The following is an 18424-nucleotide window of genomic DNA, read 5'->3' on the forward strand; positions in this document are numbered from 1 at the left end:
ATCTTCCCCCACCCCCACCCGGGCCACGTGTGCGCGCGCCGTCGAGTGGGCGGGGCCAGCACCACGCGACCCCGCCCCTCTCTTCGTGAGACGCCACGGCCCTGCGGGCGGGGGCTCCGGTCCGGGCTTTGGCTGCGGCCCCGGTGTAGTAGCGGGGGCGGCGGCCGGGGGCAGCGCGGCTCCTTCCCTTGTTGTGTGTGTCGGTGCCTCCTCGCCATCTTGTTGCAAAGCCCTTTCTTGTCGGCGGGACTCCCGGGGACCGCGGGGCGGGAGGCATCAGAAGGGAGGAAGAGAGGGAGGGGAAGGAGAGAGGCAGTGTCGCCTTCTCTTTTTTTTGCATCAGATTTTTTTTAATTTGCAAATTTATATTTTGCAAATATTTTGGGAGACTGATTTTTCTCCCCGTGCTCCCCCGTTCTATTCTGAGGAGTGCGCTGCGCCGCCCAACCCTGTCGCCCCCCGGAGGTGATCCCTCCCTCCAGCCCGCCCGCCAGCCTGACCTGTGCCTGGCTCGCGGGCCGCAGATTCGGCCCCGGCGCGCCCCCGGCCGCTCTCGGCGCGATGAGCATAGAGACGCTACTGGAGGCGGCCCGCTTCCTGGAATGGCAAGCGCAGCAACAACAGAGAGCACGTGGTGAGCGGCCGGGCTGGGCCCCTGGGGCACCGGGGAAGGGGATGCGAGTGACCCCGGCCCCCGAACCCACACGAAACCGTAGGCAGCCCCCCCTCTTCTCGGGTGGCCTGAGAAGATGAAGAGCACACGGCTCCCCGCAAGAGCGGCCGCCTGGGAGGAGTGATGTGAGCAGTAAAAATAATTAATGAATTCATTAACATGCAGCCAGGGACCCAGCTTCTGCGGGTGCCACCCCAACTGCCTGGCACCCCTGTGCCCCTTCCGTGGGGAGGGTCCCTTCGCGGGGGCCGATTGTGCCCTTCGTAGTGCTGAGGGTGTGTGAGCCGGGAGGGGGAGATAGGGTGAGGAATGGTGTTGCGTGGGGGTGGCAGACCCGCGTGTGCGTGCGTGTGTGCACGGGGATGTATGATGGGAGCCTCGGGAGAGGATGAACGGACGTGTACCCGGACGTGTGTACAGCTCACAAGTGGGCGTGTGTGTAACGGGGTGGGGGTGGAGATTACTCTACGCCGAGCCGCTCTCCGGCTTCCCTGGCCCCGGCGGCGGGAGGGTGCGGGGGGCGCTCCCCGCAGATCTACGCGCCGCTTGGGGCGGAGGCGGCCTTTGCAGAATGAAATGACATCGAGTGTCTTATGATCCTGGCCAGCCCCGCTGACCCCGCCTCCCAGAGCTGGGCTGGGTCGCGCGTCAGGGGTTTGGGTGTGAGCCAGGCTGATTGAGTGTCTGCGAAGTGGCCCGCGGGTCGCTGGGGGCAGTCCCCGGGCCCCCTCGCTCCGCCGGGCTTTATCGGTGTGGAATGTGGCTTGTCTGCGCGTTCCAAACCCGCTCTAGGCTGGAATGTTGCGTGTGCCTGCGTTCCAAGCCCGTTGGTTACACCGGGTGGTGACGTGGACGGGCCCCGCCCCCGACCACGTGCACGGGGGACACTCCCGCTGGGGACGGCGCGGCCCGGCCCCTCCTAGCAGCCTCCCGCTCGACCGGGGGCGGGGCCTGGGCGGGGCTGGCTAGGGGCCTTTTGCCCGGTCGGGCCGGGCCCTGACCGCTGGACATCTCTCAGGGAGAGCCTTTTTTCTGGGAAGGAGGAGCTATGCTCCTCGTTTTTCTCCCGAGCCTTGTTTTTTATCCTAAGGTGAAGGAAACCTTCAGATTGCAGGACAACGAGACACTTAGGAGCTCAGATCTCACATCTTCCCATTAAACCCCAAACCGTTCTCATTAGGTCCTCCAGGCAACACCCCCTGGTCATACTCTGGAATTCGCCAAACTGAGAAGGGGTAAACTTTGTCGTTCCCTCCCTAGGAGAGATGAGAATTTTATGGTTCTAGCCTCACGCGCCTTTTAGTGGTAGTCTGTAGCTTCAGGGTGCTGCAGAAATAAAGACTTAGGGGAAAGATCTCTGTTTTCCGGACTACTGTGAGGCCCTCAGTCTGGGAACAGTGTGTGTGCAGTTCTCGGGGCTTCTGTGTCCTCTCAGAACCCCTCGTCCGGTTGGTTGTGGCGGAGAGAGTGCTTCGCCTTCCTTTCCTTTTTCTCTGCCTATTGTTGCTTCAATGATGAGTCATGCAGGAGGTAGTAGTGTGGGGTGTGTGTGTGTGTGTGTGTGTGTGTATGTGTATATGTGTGTGTGTGTGTGTGTGTGTGCTTGCGCACGCGCGCGCACTCGCCTCCCTGCGGCTTGTGCCGCCGCCACTGTCTCCACCGATGGGCAGGGGGAATGGCAGTGGTCATGGGATGGGGGAGCTGCAGGTCTGTAGGCTTAGACGACCAGCCAGCCTCTCAAGGTCAAGAGTCATTGGAGATATTCGAGACCCAGATACTTGGACTTTGCAGAACTGATGGGCTGGGACATCCGCCCACGTGCCCCTCCCCCTTGTCTTTGGGGTCCAGAGCAGGGTCAGGTAATGGACAGTGCTGGTGGTGACCCAGAATGTCCTAAGCATGATTCCAGCAGTGAAGAGAGGACTGTGCACACGGTTTGTACAGGCACCTGCTGCCACCATCAATATATGCAATTCAAGAGTGCCAACATGTCCCCACTATGTACCAGGCACCTCTAGAGATGAACCAAATTGACCCTGCTGTCTCCCCAGGGAAGCTTCATTTCACTCTCACCTTACCTGAAGGCTACCCAGCCACATGGGAAAGGGGAAAAGACCCCACTGTCAACCCTTCCATCCTTGCCCAATTAAGTAAGTCCAGAGCCGACCAGTAAAATCGAAAGGGATGATGTATACAGCACTTAAAAGAGAACACTAAAAAGCAGCTTTTCCTAAGATGTTGCAAAGGCCTGCTCTTCCCCCCTCCCCCAAGTGGTGAGAAATAGGGGCAAGCCAAGTTCCGCTGCTGGGTCATAGCTTCTTGGTACTGGATCAGGGGGACTTGGGGATGGGTGAGTGCTGGAAAGCTAAATCTACTCCAAGAACTCATGTGTACATGATCAGACCTTCATTTTCTTCTTCTTGAGGTTCTGTCCTCTGACTGGAGTAGGAAGAATTCGAGAGAAGAGAATGAGATGTGAACCTGATGAGCAGCTCTGAACAGGGGTCCTCTTGTCCGTTCCCCTCTTTCTTTCTTCCTTCCTTCTTTCCTTCCTTCCTTCCTTCCTTCCTTCCTTCCTTCCTTTCTTTTCTTCCTTCCTTCCTTCCTTCCTTCCCCATTTTCAACCTCAAGGGCAAGTTTCCTGGCCTAGACCAGACAGTTTGTTCCCATGATGAACCTGAGGATGTATATGCACTTGAGCAAGTGTGAGAAAAATGAGTAAGGAAAGGGCAAGGCCATCCTGGTGCTCTTTAGTAGGACCTGGTCTTTCCCAGTATTCTTGGAGGTGACTTGGACTGGACCCTCTTCTCCCAGGGAGCTGACTAGAGTGTCCAGAAGCTGCTGACTATATCCTGTCTTGGGCCTGCCATATGAGCAAAGCTCTCTGGTAGCATGTGTGTGAGGACAATGCTTGAGCACATTTGGGCCTACCCAGTTTTGAACCCCTTCAGCTCCCAGCCCTATGCCCACTGAGTCCCTAGGCCACAGTAGCTTGGGAAGGTGGCAGGCAGCACCGTTGTGGGCTAGAGCTGTGACCCCCGGATTACCTCAGAGGGTCATGCTAAATTCTTTGGGGACAATATCTAGGTAGAGCCAAGGGAACATGCTTGAGTATGCATGTGCATGAATAAGGGAAGGAGAGTGTACTTGTGGGTGCAGCAGAACATTCTTCTAAAGAGCCTAAACATGGATTGCTCCTGATGGAGGCCCCAGCAACCAGCGGTGTACTGCTGAATGGGAAATGAATCAGAGCTGGGGAAAAGGGGCAGGAATCTTTGGTGGGCTGCTGTGGCCTGGTGCAACCCTATTCTTCACTCTTGTTAAGAAATAGAGGGCTGGGGAGATAGCTTAGTTGGTAGAGTGCATGCCTTGCATGCACAAGGCCCTGGGTTCAATCCCCAGCACCACAAAAAAAAAAAAAAAAAAAAAAAAAAAAAAGAAAGAAAAGAAATATGCTGGTTCAGATGTGATAGACCTTTTCCATTTTCTTGGGTATTTACTGGCACCTGTGAGGCACACCTGCCTGGCTCTAGGTGAGGCAAAGAGAGAGAAGGAAGGGAAAAAGGAAGTTATCATCTCCTAGGTGAGCTTTGGACTTGCTTTAAAATACAAGATTTGAACTATAGCTCAGTAGTAGAGCACTTGCCTTACATGAGCAAGGCCCTGGGTTCCATCATCAGCACCTCAAAAAAATATGTGTTTTCCATTCAGTCTGGGCTCCCAGGGCACCTGTTCTTGGACCTTGGGGTGCTATCCCAGTAGTGTGAGCTTGTCTCAGGCCTAAGAAAGTTTAGATTCTGGGTCAGTCAAAGGCGTGGAGGTAGGGGCTGTGTTATGTGTTAAGAGCTTGAGGACCTTGTTTTGCAGTAAGCATACTGGGGGTGTCCCAGGCTGGGCCTGAGAGGGGTTCTATGACTGGAGCTTAGCAGGCCTCCTTGCTAGTGTGGTTTGTGGGAATCTGGACCACAGGGGGCTGGTTTTCTCTGGGGCTGTAACATAAGCCAGTGCTGGTGGGGAGAAGCCAGGGAGAGCAAGGCCTCTCTTTATTGGAGCTCCGGCCTGGTGGCTCTCCTTCCTGAAGGGCAGGGGAGATAGGAAGAGGCCCGTGGATTGGCAGCCCTGAACTCTAACTGCTGGGAAACCGCTGAGCACTTCCCTTCTACTTCCTCCTTTGCCTCTTCCCTGCCTTGGGAGGGGCTAGGAGCAGGCCTGGTTCACCTTGGAGTAGCTGATTGGCCAAATGGTCCTGGAGCCTCAGGTTTTTCTGGTGCTCCTGAGCCAGTGCTTTCCTCCTCTCTAGGGAGGACTTAGCTTCCGCCCCACCTCACATGAGGTGGCTTGTATCTATCAGCTAGTGCTGTCAGCTTTGTTAGTCAGCACAGTGGTGACTGGGGGCAAGAGAGGGTTGACTGTCCAACCCCTCCCTGGCCTAGAGGTGGCCCAGCTCTGTATCCAGGGAACTTAATGGTGGGGCCTGAGAGATGACTGGGCAGTGGGGAGATAAGAGGGGCCTCTGGATCAGGAGAGGCCCTCTGCCCCTTCCCCTGTTCAGCCAGCTCCCTAGCAGGCCTTACCTTCCTGCTGGGCTTCCAGCACAAATGCCGAACCAGTCTGTTGCCCTGCTAGACCTTCCTTTCTTCCTACCTCTTTCTAGCTTGTGCTTCTGCTGCTAGGGATGGGGTGTGTGCAAGTGTGTTTGCTGAATGGTCTCTGAGGAAAATAGGCCTTGACCTAGCCTGTGAGTCCTGGGCTACTTCCTCTTGAGGTAAAGGTGATGTCCCTGCCCTGTGACATGGGGCTATTGTGAGGATGGGAGGAAGTAAGTGTATGTGAGAGGACACATGCTGAACTTGTGTTGACACAGCAAGTATCAGAAGTACCGGACATCCAGCTAGGTGTCAGGAGACTTGCTGGGTTACCCTCGACAAACACTTTGCTGCTCTGAGCTCATTTATCAAATGAAGGTTCTGTCTGCATTCTACAAGGTGCTTGGAAACTATTGTGGAAAGCCTTTCACAGAAGCCGTGATCTATTAGTGTCCCCCTCCATTCTTCTGTGTTAGCCTGAGCAGTCTTTTGTGGCCTGGCCTCTGCTTAGCTCTGTGACCTCCGCATCTATCCCTCTGGGTTCATCAGCCCTATTGCTCCTGACCTTTCCTGCTCATCATCTGTGAACCCCCTCAACCTTCAGCTTGCCAGGTCTGCAGCATCCTCTCTCTCCACTCTTGCTCTGCCTCCCCACATCCCGTCCCTCCTCCAGTCTGGTTTGGCATCCCATCACTTGTCATTCCACCCTCTGCCCCAGGCTGTGAACTCCAGTGGCAGGGACCAGGCCTGCTTTGTTTGTTCACTGCTGTGTCCCCAACATTTACCAAATCCTTCTCTGGACGTGGTTGGGTATGTGTGGTGGGCAGGGCTCATTGAGCAGAGTGGGATAGAATCAGAGGATGACTTAGGGTTGGAGGACAGAAAGCCCTGCTGAGGAAACCCTACCACCACTCGTATTTTCTCTGTGTAGAGGAGCAGGAGCGGCTTCGCTTGGAGCGGGAGCGGGAGCAGGAACAGAAGAAGGCTAGTAGCCTGGCCAGGCTGGCACATGCTCTGCCCGTGGAGGAACCTCGCATCGAGGCACCACCCCTCCCCCTGTCCCCGCCAGCACCCCCACCAGCACCCCCACCCCCACTTGCCACCCCCACACCACTGACTGTCATTCCTATTCCTGTAGTGACCAACTCCCCCCAGCCACTGCCCCCACCCCCACCGCTGCCTCCTGCAGCTCAGCCTCTGCCCCTGGTACCTCGTCAGCCAACCCTGGTCAGCACCCCTGGACTCAGCATTAAGGACCCAGCCCCCCTGCCTACTAGGCCACAGGTGCCCACCCCTGCTCCCCTCTTGCCAGACCCGAAGACCACTGTTGCGCCCACTGGCAGCCCCAAGCCTTTGCAGCCCCTCCCAACACCCATCCTAACCATAGCACCACACCCTGGAGTCCAGCCTCAGCTGGCCCCCCAGCAACCACCCCCACCTGCGCTTGGGACCCTGAAGTTGGCACCCGCTGAAGAAGTCAAATCCAGTGAACAGAAGAAGAGGCCTGGGGGGTGAGTGAGCTATGGCAGACTTGGGGCTGGGGGGGTTGGACAGGAGAACTGTCCACCCTGTGGGTTGTGTGTGTAAGAGAAGGTACCTTACTGAACTAACCTTTCTAGGCATATCCTGCCTAACCTAAAAGCACCTCCTATATTTGGACACATTCTCATTGTGCCATCTGTATCCTGGAATGGATGTATGGCCTTTGCCCTCTGTTGTTCTCAGACTTTTGTGTCCTGACTCTTTCCAAGGTTAGGGTTTATGGCATTTCCAGGCCTTTTCAGACTATTGACTTATGGGCTTCTTGGGTAGGGTCTGACTCAACTGGCTACTTCTCTGAGACCTAGGATTCCTTCTATGCCCTCAGTTGGACAGGTGGGATGAAGGGTTACAAGGGTTGAGTGTAGATGTGCCCTCCAGGGGGTGAACACCTTCCACTGCTGTTTTTAAAGCTCCAGAGAGAATGTTGGGGACAAAAAAAACCTGTGGCATTTGGGGTTTGGCGGCAGGGGGTCAGGAAGGCAGCCTAATCAGGCCCTCCTCCCTGAGCCTCCTGTCTGTCTGGGTTTCAGGATCGGAACCAGAGAAGTCCACAACAAATTGGAGAAAAACAGGTGTGTGTGCGTGCGTGTGTGACTTTGGACCCATCCTGCCTGCCCCTGGACTCGCCCATCTTTGGTGCCCCAAATCTCCCCCTGGGCCTTCCTTCTCCGCTCCCCCGCCCCACCCCCCTCTTCTGGCGCTGGCTGACCGGTGCTTGCTCCCTCTCCCCAGGAGGGCCCATCTGAAGGAATGCTTTGAGACCCTGAAGCGCAACATCCCTAACGTGGACGACAAGAAGACCTCGAATTTGAGCGTGCTGCGAACCGCGCTGCGGTACATCCAGGTATGGGGGAGGGAAGCAGGGCCGGGCGGTGCCGCGACGGCTGCAGAGCCAGCTTCCTCCCGGCTCCGCAGTCCTCCCTCCCTCTAGCGGCTCCGCCCCGCTCTCCCGCGCTCTCGGGCTCCCCCGCCCGCCTCCACGCGGGCGCTGAGCACATGGCCGGGCTGACGTCAGCGGGGCTCCCAGCCCGGGAGGGGGCGGGCAGAAGGGCGCGCCTGCGCGGGAGGGCCACGACGCTCCACTCCCAGGTCCGCCCCTCCCCTGTGCGGTTCGTTTTTTTGCAGCTCCCGCAGCCCGGAGTTGCAGCGCTGCGCTCTGTAGGCTCAGTCAGTGCAAACCCTGTGTCCACCCCTCACTTTGTGCCTTGTTAGTGCACCAGGCCAGTCGTCTCCTCGCTCGCAGTCCCTGGGCGGAAGCCCGGATTAGTCCCGAGTGGCTGTCGCTAGTTGCGGGGGAAGGGAAGGGGGGACACCTGGGCGTGGTCTCCGTCAACACTGCAGCGCTCAGGTGAAGCCCCCGCATGTACCCCACAAAATGAAGATCTTTTTGGTGCGCGCAATAACATGCCATGACCCAATTTGGGAGTTAGGGAATGCTGCGGTGTTACGTGGGTAGCTAACAGCTCCGGGGTTACAGAACCTTTAAAAAAAAAAAAAAGTCACGTTTTTCTTCCGTCTCCGTTGAAAAAAGGTTTTTTTTTTTCTGGGTGCCCTCCTAGCCATGTGTCCTCTCCCTTTGGGCCGTGACTCCGCTCTGCAGTAGTGGGGGCTGCTGCCAGATAAGACAGTTGCCATGACGGCCTGGAGTTTCGGTTTCCCTGGAAACCGGCTAGGGTTTCCGCGTGCCGAGGGAATCATGGGGGATGGGCCTGGTGGCCACGCTCGACTGCCGTGGAGACCCGGAGCCGTTGGGGAATGGGAGGGACTTAAAGCTCCCTGCTGCGCGGGACCTGGGGGTTGGGGTGAGCCCCAGGTCTCTCTGTGAGTCCACTTGGGAAGCCTGGGGGGGATGGACGGCGTCACAGCCCCAGTGGGAAGGGGTGGCCAAGAGGGGTGTGGCTTCTCGCCAGCCACCTTGGCTTGGAGAGCAGGGTCACAGCTCTGAAGTAACTGGAGCCTGAGTTGCCGGAGGTGGGGGCGGAGGCCCTGTTCGCTGCTGCGCCTCCTGGCCGCTCCCTCCATGCCTCCTGCAAACGCGCGCCTTTCCGCCCGCCCTACCGGCAAGAGGGAGGGACTGGCGCGCATCCAAGCCGCTTCCCGGCAGCCGGGAGGGGCGGGCCCGAGCTCACCGATTGGTTGGGCCGGGCTCGGGGCGGGACTCCTGGGCGCGCCCAGGGAGGGTGCGGCGGATGGGGAGTGACGCAGCAAAGCCTGTCCGCGTGGGTACGCGCGTGCTCCAGGAGGGGCGGGGCCTTGCCGGTGGCCTGAGTACCCGGGAGTGCCCCCCCCACCCCCGCAGAGGCTGTGAAAGGCCCGTTAGCTAATTTCCGGGATATTTTTGCAGAATTCCGGCCTAGGTATAATTTATTCGTTCTTGACCATGTGATCTCTTAGCAAATCCTTGTCGACATGCAGTGACATTTTCTATGAATATCAATTTTTTCTTTTGTATGGTGATTCTAAGTAGGAAAAAGGTAATCGTGCCCCAGAGATATTAGGAGGATTGAGATTGTTCAGGCAAGTAATTCGTGGTAATGTAAATTCAGTAGTCGTTGAGAAATAGCAAGGATAAAATGGCAAGTTTCTCTATAGGTGCATTCTTGGGGCGGGAAATCCAAGTATGGATTTGAAAATAATTCAGAAATAGAGACTCTGGAGTCTGTCCAATAAAGCTCCTTAGTACGGGACTTGGGCTGAGTAGGAAGTGGGAGGTACCTCATGCTTACCATAAATGCTTGTGTGGGTGTTGCAATGGAGGCAGGAACAGTAGAAAACTCACAAGACTCTAGAAACTCTCGAGTTCACTGATTTATTTCTTCCTTCAGCTACTTTTAGCCAGGCCCCGAGTCTGCTTCTAAGGATGCAATGGAGAGCTGAGAAAAAAGGGTGGGTTTCTGTCCTGTAAGGTTTGATCTTGTGGCAGATTGTAAATGCATGAACACAGAGAGGATTATGCCATGAGGGTACAATAGGGACAGGGTTGTCAGGATCTGATCTGGGAAGTTAGGGAAGTCATTGCTGAAGAAAGGACATTGGAATTGAGACTTACAGAGTAAGTTGAAGTGAATATAGCAAAGTAGAGGACAAAGAGCCCAGGACAGGCCACAGTTTCTCCAGCAGGAGGAAGGAGGATGCATTTTTGAAACTAAAAGATGGTCAGAAGGGTTGTCATACAGAGACATGGACTGCAGGATGAGAGTGAAAAGTTGGAACCGGTTAGAATAATAGAGCCGAGTGGATGGAGTGCTGTGGTGATATGTGGAGAGCACGAGGCTATAGGAAGGCATAACCCTCAGCTGGACGCCAGTGTTGCTTGGAGGTGGTAAAGGTTTTGAGGAAAACCTAGGCGTGGACACAGACAGGAAGAGGAGACATATGCATCCAGGTAGTCACAGAAAGGAAGTGGGTTTACAACAAAGTGTTGAGCTGGGGTGTAGCTCAGTGGGTAGAGCACTTGCCCAGCATGTGTAAGACCCTGGATCCTGTCCCCAACACCACAGAAAGCAAAAAACAAAGCAGTGTGGACTAACATTAGATCCTGGGGAAACTTTGCAGTGGCCTACATGTAGGCCTGTGGGGAACTGGATTAGATGAGAAGAGGTTTTGGCCCCTGACACTCTCTCCCTCTGACCCAGAAGTCTAGCCTCCCTGCAAGTGGGTAGAGTTCAGGATGACGCTTCCAGCCCCCAGCCACCAGGTTCAAGTGAGGGCTGAGTCACCAAGGGCCTGTCGATGTTGCCTCATCTGATGTCCTGTCCAGCCCTCAGGGGCAGAGCCAGGTGAGAAGCCACACATGGGTGTGTATGTGTATAGGGGGAGGGAAGGTGTTTACTACTCTTTCTAGCAGAAACATGGGGAGAAGAAGGTTAAACTCAGTGCCAGGGTGATAGATGGGGGTCTGAGTGGTCAGGGACTGAGGTGTCAAGACTAGTATAGGACATGGCTCTATCTGGGTATGTGTTGGAGGTGCTAATGGTTCGAGGCGTTTTTCACTGTTGAGGTCAGAAGTGCAAGGAGTTTGGGGCTGCAAGATGAGTGTAGGGAGGTTGGGCCTAGCAGGTAGGTGGAGTTGAAGGCATTGCTGTGCCAAGTCAGGAAAAAAATTCTGTAAAACTGCAGAACTTCCTCAAGGGAGTGGAAGCAAGGGAGACTTGAGTCTGCTGGGCTCCTGTGATTCTCCCTGCCACAAAGGGGAGAGACACAACAGAGGTGGGAACTAAAGTGCTCACTGGAAAACAGGGCAGCAGGCTCACAGGTCTTCCCCTGGGGTTGAGAAAGCACCCTGAATAACTTCTGGCCACTGGTAGGATCAGGGGTGAAAATTAACAGAACAGTTCTTACCTTCACTTGAAGGTTGGACAGGAACAGTGTATGTAGAAATGGAAAGACAAAACGTCAACACACGAAATTTTGGGCGATCTTATGAGCCAGTGTCTGATTCAAAGTCCCATCTGACAGTATCCCATTTAATAGCTGTGTGGTATAAGTGCTGAGAAGGACTCTGAGGCAGGGGATATCTTGGTGAGGCCTTAGGCTGGGGAAAGACAGTGGAAGAGGTGGGGACTCAGGTGTGGAGCAGGAGCAGGTAAGACTGAGGATTGGAAGCAGAAGGATTTACATGTGAGGGTCAGGACAGAGAGGGTTCAGAGAAGAAAACTAAGACAAGCTGTTCATTTTGGTTTGTGAAGAGCCTGTGCGCTCTCTACCTAGATGTGACTGGCAAACCTTCGAAGCTAGGTGCTTAGGAGCAGATGGAGAAAGGGACTCAGGAGGCAGCAAGGGCAGGAATATCTGCCTTGTCTAGTGGATACAGTGATCATGACATGCCTAGGTAAGGAGAAACTGCTAACAAGGAAGCCTGTGAGACATAAAAGAATTGGGTTAATGAAGTGTCAAGAATCGGACACACTCCTGACTGGTGTAGACAGGAGCTGAGAAGTAGGATATGAGCTGGCCTTTTGGAGATGCTAAATAAGCCCGTGCACAGGAAAACCGGAGATGCTTATGATAGGGTAGTCATGCCTAGTGTGAAAGATCAGCACCTGAGAGGTAAAAGGTCATCAGAGCCTAAAGGAGAGGGAGATGGTACCATGGATAAGGGAACCCCTCCTGTGTTCTTAGGAAAGTGGGTAGTATCGGCATGGTAGGGAAGGACTGACCTGGAACCTATGGAGGACAGAAGCTTCTTCAGGGGTACTCAGCAGAGTCAGGGTGCTATCAAGTTCCCTGGGAGCATTTCTTGTTGGCCAGTAGGGCACATTCCAGGATTTGGGGGTCCAGCAGCCTGTGGATTCCAGAAAGCTATGGGCAGGGTACTGGGTGGGGACCAGAGTATAAGTAGCATTGTGTAGAGGTAGCACAGGTGGACACTGTCGGGAGTGGCCAGGAGGTCAGAAGGGAGTTGTAGATCCAGAAACTGCTCAGGAGGAGATGGGGAGGGGATACTGTCACAAAATACAGTGGGTCCTATTCTAAGGATGTCGATTTACCAAAGGATGAGTAAATGATGGGGTGGAAAGAATTTGAGGATTGTTTGGGGAATCTTTGGGAATGGGTTGTAAGGAGGGTAGCTTGTGGCATCAGTGACTGAGCAGAGTGGAATGAATGGTGATGGAAGCCTTGGGTGTGACCCTGGAAGTGGAAAGGTTGCAAGGAGAGATGGGGCAAGAGGCAGTGAAGCCCCTCAGGGCTGAGTCAAGGTGGAGGATGAGGAAAGGCCTCCCTGCTTGGGTCAGAGCTGTCTTGGACCTGTGCTCACTTCAGTAGCACCTGCCCAAGAGCCCTCTGCCTGAGATGCTGGGCCTTGCTGGGCAGAGTCGTGAAGTAGAAGTCAGGCATGGTCTCCAGCGACTTCACTCCTGCTGGGCCCCCTGGTCACTGCAGACTTGTTTCTGTGGGCCCGCTGATGTGGAGAGAGATTTTGAGATACCGTGAGCTCTGTGGCTACTGCTCAGGGTACCCTGCTATTCCTTGTCCTGTCCCTCAGTCCCTGAAGAGGAAGGAAAAGGAGTATGAACACGAGATGGAGCGACTGGCACGGGAAAAGATTGCCACACAACAGCGACTGGCAGAACTCAAGCACGAGCTGAGCCAGTGGATGGATGTGCTGGAGATTGACCGTGTGCTCCGGCAGACGTGCCAGCCTGAGGACGACCAGGCCTCCACCTCAACAGCCTCCGGTGAGCCCTGGCCCTTGCACTGTTCCCACCATGCTCAAATGTTGTCCCTAGCTCCCCTGGCCAGATTTTTGCCTGGTAGAAAAGATGCCCCCTGCCCCAGCCCTGTTATTTCCCCAAATTCTCTTGGGCATCAATACCTTCTACCATTTGTTTCCCAAACCCTCTGACATGCTCCCTGCCCTGTTCCCCACAGAGGGAGAGGACAACATAGACGAGGATATGGAGGAGGACCGGGCAGGCCTGGGCCCACCTAAACTGAGCCATCGTCCCCAACCGGAGCTGCTGAAGTCCACCCTGCCACCCCCCAGCACTGCCCCTGCACCTCTGCCTCCCCACCCGCACCCCCACCCCCATCCCCACCCAGTGGCCCTGTCTCCTGCTCACCTCCCTGTGCAGCCGCAGCCGCCACAACAGAAGACCCCTTTGCCAACCCCTCCTCCCCCACCGGCCACCCCTGCCCAGACACTGGTACCAGCCCCAGCCCATCTGGTGGCCACTGCTGGGGGTGGCTCCACAGTCATTGCCCACACAGCTACCACTCATGCCTCAGTCATCCAGACTGTGAACCACGTTCTACAGGGACCGGGCGGCAAGCACATTGCCCACATTGCCCCCTCGGCCCCTAGCCCTGCAGTGCAGCTGGCACCTGCCACACCTCCCATTGGCCACATCACAGTGCACCCTGCCACCCTCAACCATGTGGCCCACCTCGGCTCCCAGCTGCCCTTGTACCCACAGCCTGTGGCGGTGAGCCAGCCAGTGGCAGTGAGCCACATTGCCCACACCCTCTCGCACCAGCAAGTGAATGGCACAGCCGGACTGGGGCCCCCAGCTACAGTCATGGCAAAGCCAGCCGTCGGGGCCCAGGTGGTACACCACCCCCAGCTGGTGGGCCAGACAGTGCTCAACCCTGTGACCATGGTCACCATGCCCTCCTTTCCAGTCAGCACGCTCAAGCTGGCTTGAGGATGAGGCCACTCAGGCCCCCGAGTGGGGGCGGGGAGGGGGACATGTTCCTTACTCTCTCACCCACCAGCTCCACACATTCCAGCCAGGCCCAGGCCCACCCCACCCATACACCCCCAGGCCTCTTAGGGGAAGGGGGTACAAAGACTCTGAGCCAAGGAAGGGGGGGTGCCCAGGGAGTTGGGCACAGGGCAGGGAGTTACCCCACTGCACTGGGACTTGATGACTGATGTGGACACACTAGTGGATGTGCCACCCATCCGGCCTGGTGCCAGCCCCATTGCCACTCCTGCCTGTCCCCCACGATCAGCACGATGTGACATCGTGTTCCCTGGCTTCTCCCTACCCTGCCCACCTTGTACTGCTGCTGCTAATTGCTCTCTCTGGTGGGGTGGCTGAGCACCTGGGCCCTCAAATCCCAGCCTCAGTGTTTTCTTCCCAGGCCTTTGGAGGGGAAATGGGGAAGCAGAACTGAAGCCACTTGGCCCAGAAGGCTGAGGACAGGTAGTGAGTATAGGTGACAGACCCTAGGAAGTGGCTAGTCTGGAGTCAGACCCAAATAGGTGGGTGCCTAGGCCTGGAGCTCTTTGACCTAGTTGGGGGTCACTATGATTTCTTACAGTGGAAATTATTTAAAATGATTTTTTAGCAACAATAAACAAAACCCAAGCTGTTGCCAAGCTTTTCAACCCTTGCCACTGGCTCTTGGCCTCTGGAGGGCAGGCTGAGGTTGGGGCTGGGGAAGGGGGAGCTTGTCTCTCCTGCCCTCCTCCCCTGTCCCTGCAGCTTTCCAGGCCTGGCCTGGGAGGAGAACTAATCTGGTCCTCTGTCCCCATCCTTGGCTTGGCCTTTGATTTCAGAAGGCAGCCGGGAGGTGCTGTCTACCATTCACTCCTAGTTCCCTTATCTTTGCTCTGTGGGGCACTCTCCCAGGGCATGGGGGAACCTGGGCATCTGTGGGTCTGGGGCCTCCTCCAGCTTGGAAGACATGGATTGGCAGGTGATCTTGCTTCCAGGCGCTTAGAAATCTCAGCATTAAGGCATCAAATCCAGGGGTGTGGCCAAAGCCCTGAACCTTTCCCCAAACAGGCCCTGGGGACTTAGAGATGGTAGCCAGGCCAGAACTGGGGGTTAGTGACTCAGGAGCTGCTGTTTCTGCTCCCTCCTGTTTCTGTCTCTTCTTCCCCCTTTTTCTAGTGTGCAGTTTTGAGGGTCCCCTCCCTTGTGGGTACTGCAGCACACCACCACCTTTCTCTGAGGAAAGGGCCTTAGTTGGGTCAAGAGGAGGACTGAGCCTGGGGCAGGGAAAAGCAAGGGATTCTGTGCTAGGGGATGCTAAGTTCCCTGCCTCTTCTGTTTTGGCTTTTCTTTATGTGGATATTTATTACAAGTGGCCTTGTGTCAGACACACTCAGTTACACGCACACGTGCACATTCAGCTCCCCACTGGACACTCACCGATGGCCTTTTGGTTGTGGGGGGAGAGAGGGATTGAGTGTCCCTAGGTGTGAAGTTTGCGTTGATGGGGGTTCTGGGCAGGCAGAACCAGGGAGGGAGAGCTCAGGACCCTGGAAGTGCCCTGCCTGCAGGCGCTGAGGCGGCCAGCAAAGGTTTTGAATAGGTTCTCCCTGGAAATAACACTTCTTAGATGCTCTAAGAACCCTTCCAGTTCTCCCCTTGTCCCAGAGCCCTCCCAGGGGACTTTGCTTATTCTCATTTGACTCCTGGAGTGGAGAAGGGGGCGGCCTAGGACCAGGTCTCCCCTGGGACCTGTGGGAGGACCTTGGCACTCTCCCAAACTCAGCCCACAGGCTGGCTTCTTCCCTGCCACTGAGGCCACCTCCACACTGACACCCTGGCTCCAGGGGGTCAGCTTTGCTGTTATTGTGACAGTGGGAAGAGCAGAGGTTGGTGCCTGCACATTCAGAGCACTTTGGCAACACCCCCACCCAGCCCTGTGTTCACCTCTCCCAACGTCCTGAGGCCAGTTCCAGAGTTCAAACTTGTGTTGGCCAGTTGCCCTCAGGCCCGCACAGATACCTCATCATCTACCCGCCCTTCCCCCACCCCCCAGCAGTGGGGGCCTCCAAATCTAGTGCCGAATGACTATGTCCAGATTGGTGACAATGGGTGTTGTTGCTGTTGTTTTGTTGTTTGTGAACGCTGTGATGCCGTGTGCCCAAGTGGACAGCCACCTTCCAGCCCTTCCTTGGGCATCTCCCTTCTGAGCTGTTAGGACCACATCTGTCCTCACCCTGTGGGACCGCCTGGCCCTTCCCTCCCTAGCCCTTCCAGCCTGGGACACACACACACACATACACACACATCTTACCTCTCATGCGTGTTTTATCTTTTGATGATGTTCAGAGTGGCTCACTGGCTGGGAGTCTTTACCTCGGGGAGAGGGGGAGGACGGTTCCTTGGGGGGCCAAAGAAGAGCAGCAAATGCCTGGAGGGTAGTTGGGTCCCCATAACCCCTGCTCTCTGGGAACAACTGCTTCTCCCCCCATCCCAGGGTCCCAACCCCAAACCCCAAAGAGGTGGCCCTTGTTTACAGTGAGGACTCGGTTACTGTGTCTCCGTTTCCTAAAATATAAACTGTAGCGACCCCAGACTGTAGAGATTTTTATGTGTTTGGATACATCTGCTGTGTGGGAAAAAAAAACAAAACAAAACAAAAAAAAACTACAAAAACCCCTAATTTTGTACATATTGTATTTTTACTATTGAATTGTATTCTAGTGGCTGTTCATGCTCCAAGACTTTAGGTATTGAGACATGAATACTATCCATGTAATAAGCACTTGCCTGGAATAAAACAAAACTGAAATAAACCTGCACTGAAACCTGAGATGGAGCTGCCAGCCTGCAGCATCTGGGTCATTTTATTGCAAAAGGAAATGGGCCTGTGGGGAAAGACATCCAGCAAAGGACCTTACCCTGGGACATTTGGGGGACACAAATGGACAATATTAGAAAAAGAATTGGGACCTTTCTGTTCTGTGCTCCAAGGCTGTAGTTCTGGTCTTCCTAATACTTTTGCAAAACTTTATACTTCCTCAAAACATTTTTGCAAACATTATCTTGTTTCATCTTTTAACAACTCAGTGGAGTAAATAAGCCAAGAGCTGGCCCGTTTGGCAGATAAGGAAACAGGTTTGAGGTGGTTGAGTGACTTGTTGAGGTTGCCTGGGACATTGTAAGAGCTACAGTCAGATCTGTCTCACCTCAGTGCAGAATTTTCCCCTAGAACTTGGCATCCTTGTCAGGTCCTGCCAGGGAATCAGTAGGAAAGCAGAGAAGACTGTCCTGGGATCTGGGTGCATAGGCTTTTGGGGTTATAGTAATGGGGACTCATCTGGGAAGTCCATAAATCTTTCCTTTCAGAGGGGAACAGGAAGGGGAAGAGGTTGGACTTAAGGGGCCCTGTACCCTGTTCTTAAGGGGCCTGGAAGACCAACTGCCCTATAGCTGTTATCTTCTCCCCAGCTCAGGCATTTGGCAGACTGATGGGTAGCAAGTGGTGGTGACTTGAGGTCAGGGAGCAGTCATTTGGTCCTAGGTGTACACCAGGCCACATTTTCCCTATCTGCACCTAACACCCAGCCCCAGCAGGGGCCACTGATTCTGCTCGTCTGGGTTGGGTGTGGTGGAGGGTTTACCCTTATGGTGACCACAAATGTCTAGGAGTCCTGCTTTCTGAAGGAGAAGGGCCAACATCAAGAAAGGCCTCCACCCTGGTGAGGTGGCACATGTCTGTAATCCCAACCACTTGGAAATCTGAGGTAGAAGATCACAAGTTCAAGGCTGGCCTCAGCAATTTAGAGACTGTCAAAAACTTAGTGAAACAATTAAAAATTAAAAAAACAAAAACAAACAAACAAAACACTAGGAATGTAGCTCAGTGGTAAAGTGCTCCTGAGATCAGTCCCCAGGACCAAAACAAGAAGCCCAGTCCCCCATCACCACTGCCCCACAGTCTCGTCAGCCTTTTTCACCTGTGAGATTTGGGCTCCCTCTGCTGGTAGCTTAAGGAAGAGTTGGCTCACCATCACTGGCCAACTAAGTGCCCCTTCTGTGAAGGACTAGGGTGAGGATTAATCTTCATGAGTGTTCACTCAGTCCTGGCACTGTGCCCAGCACTTGATGGGATGCACACATGAAGACCTGCCCTAGGATCATCTGAGGGCTGGACTGGGCAGCAGTTATAGGTCCTGTACTCAGAACAGCAGGAACCTTCAGGAGACAGGCCTGTGGTCAGGGTAATTAATAGGCAATGACAAAATGGTATGAATCTAATTGTTTCATTTACCAGCTCTTGCTCTGTAAGAAAGGAGGACTCACTTTCTGAGGAGTGTCTGGAGATGGTGTATTTAGAGTCCACTGTGCTCCGGCATTACTGAGAGTACTGGGGACTTAACCCAGGGGTGCTTTACTATTGATTTACATTCTAGCCCTTTTTATTTTGAGACTCACCA

At 54.9% G+C, this 18424-nt stretch overlaps 1 protein-coding gene across 2 annotated transcripts; it reads left to right on the top strand.

The window, feature by feature from the left end:
• Positions 1–225: 225 nt before the first annotated feature.
• On the top strand, positions 226–16740 carry Mnt (MAX network transcriptional repressor). Of its 2 annotated transcripts, XM_047546440.1 has the most exons (6): positions 228–634; positions 6191–6770; positions 7332–7373; positions 7534–7645; positions 12788–12980; positions 13174–16740. In XM_047546440.1, the coding sequence occupies exons 1-6, from the start codon at positions 562–564 to the stop codon at positions 13944–13946; spliced, it is 1773 nt and encodes a 590-aa protein (XP_047402396.1). In that variant the 5' UTR covers positions 228–561; the 3' UTR covers positions 13947–16740. The 2 variants fall into 2 exon arrangements, with proteins under 2 accessions (XP_047402398.1, XP_047402396.1); XM_047546442.1 differs by lacking the exon at positions 7332–7373 and having other exon boundaries at positions 226–634.
• Positions 16741–18424: the final 1684 nt, after the last annotated feature.

This window comes from Sciurus carolinensis, chromosome 3, assembly GCF_902686445.1.
Source record: "Sciurus carolinensis chromosome 3, mSciCar1.2, whole genome shotgun sequence".
NCBI classification, from domain to species: Eukaryota; Metazoa; Chordata; class Mammalia; order Rodentia; family Sciuridae; genus Sciurus; species Sciurus carolinensis.

Excerpts from the sequence above, each read along its gene's own strand:
- Mnt (XM_047546440.1), top strand. The coding sequence starts at position 562 with ATGAGCATAGAGACGCTACTGGAGGCGGCCCGCTTCCTGGAATGGCAA. Across the intron at positions 635-6,190 it reads GCAACAACAGAGAGCACGTG|AGGAGCAGGAGCGGCTTCGC; the intron begins GTGAGCGGCCGG and ends TTCTCTGTGTAG. Across the intron at positions 6,771-7,331 it reads CAGAAGAAGAGGCCTGGGGG|GATCGGAACCAGAGAAGTCC; the intron begins GTGAGTGAGCTA and ends TCTGGGTTTCAG.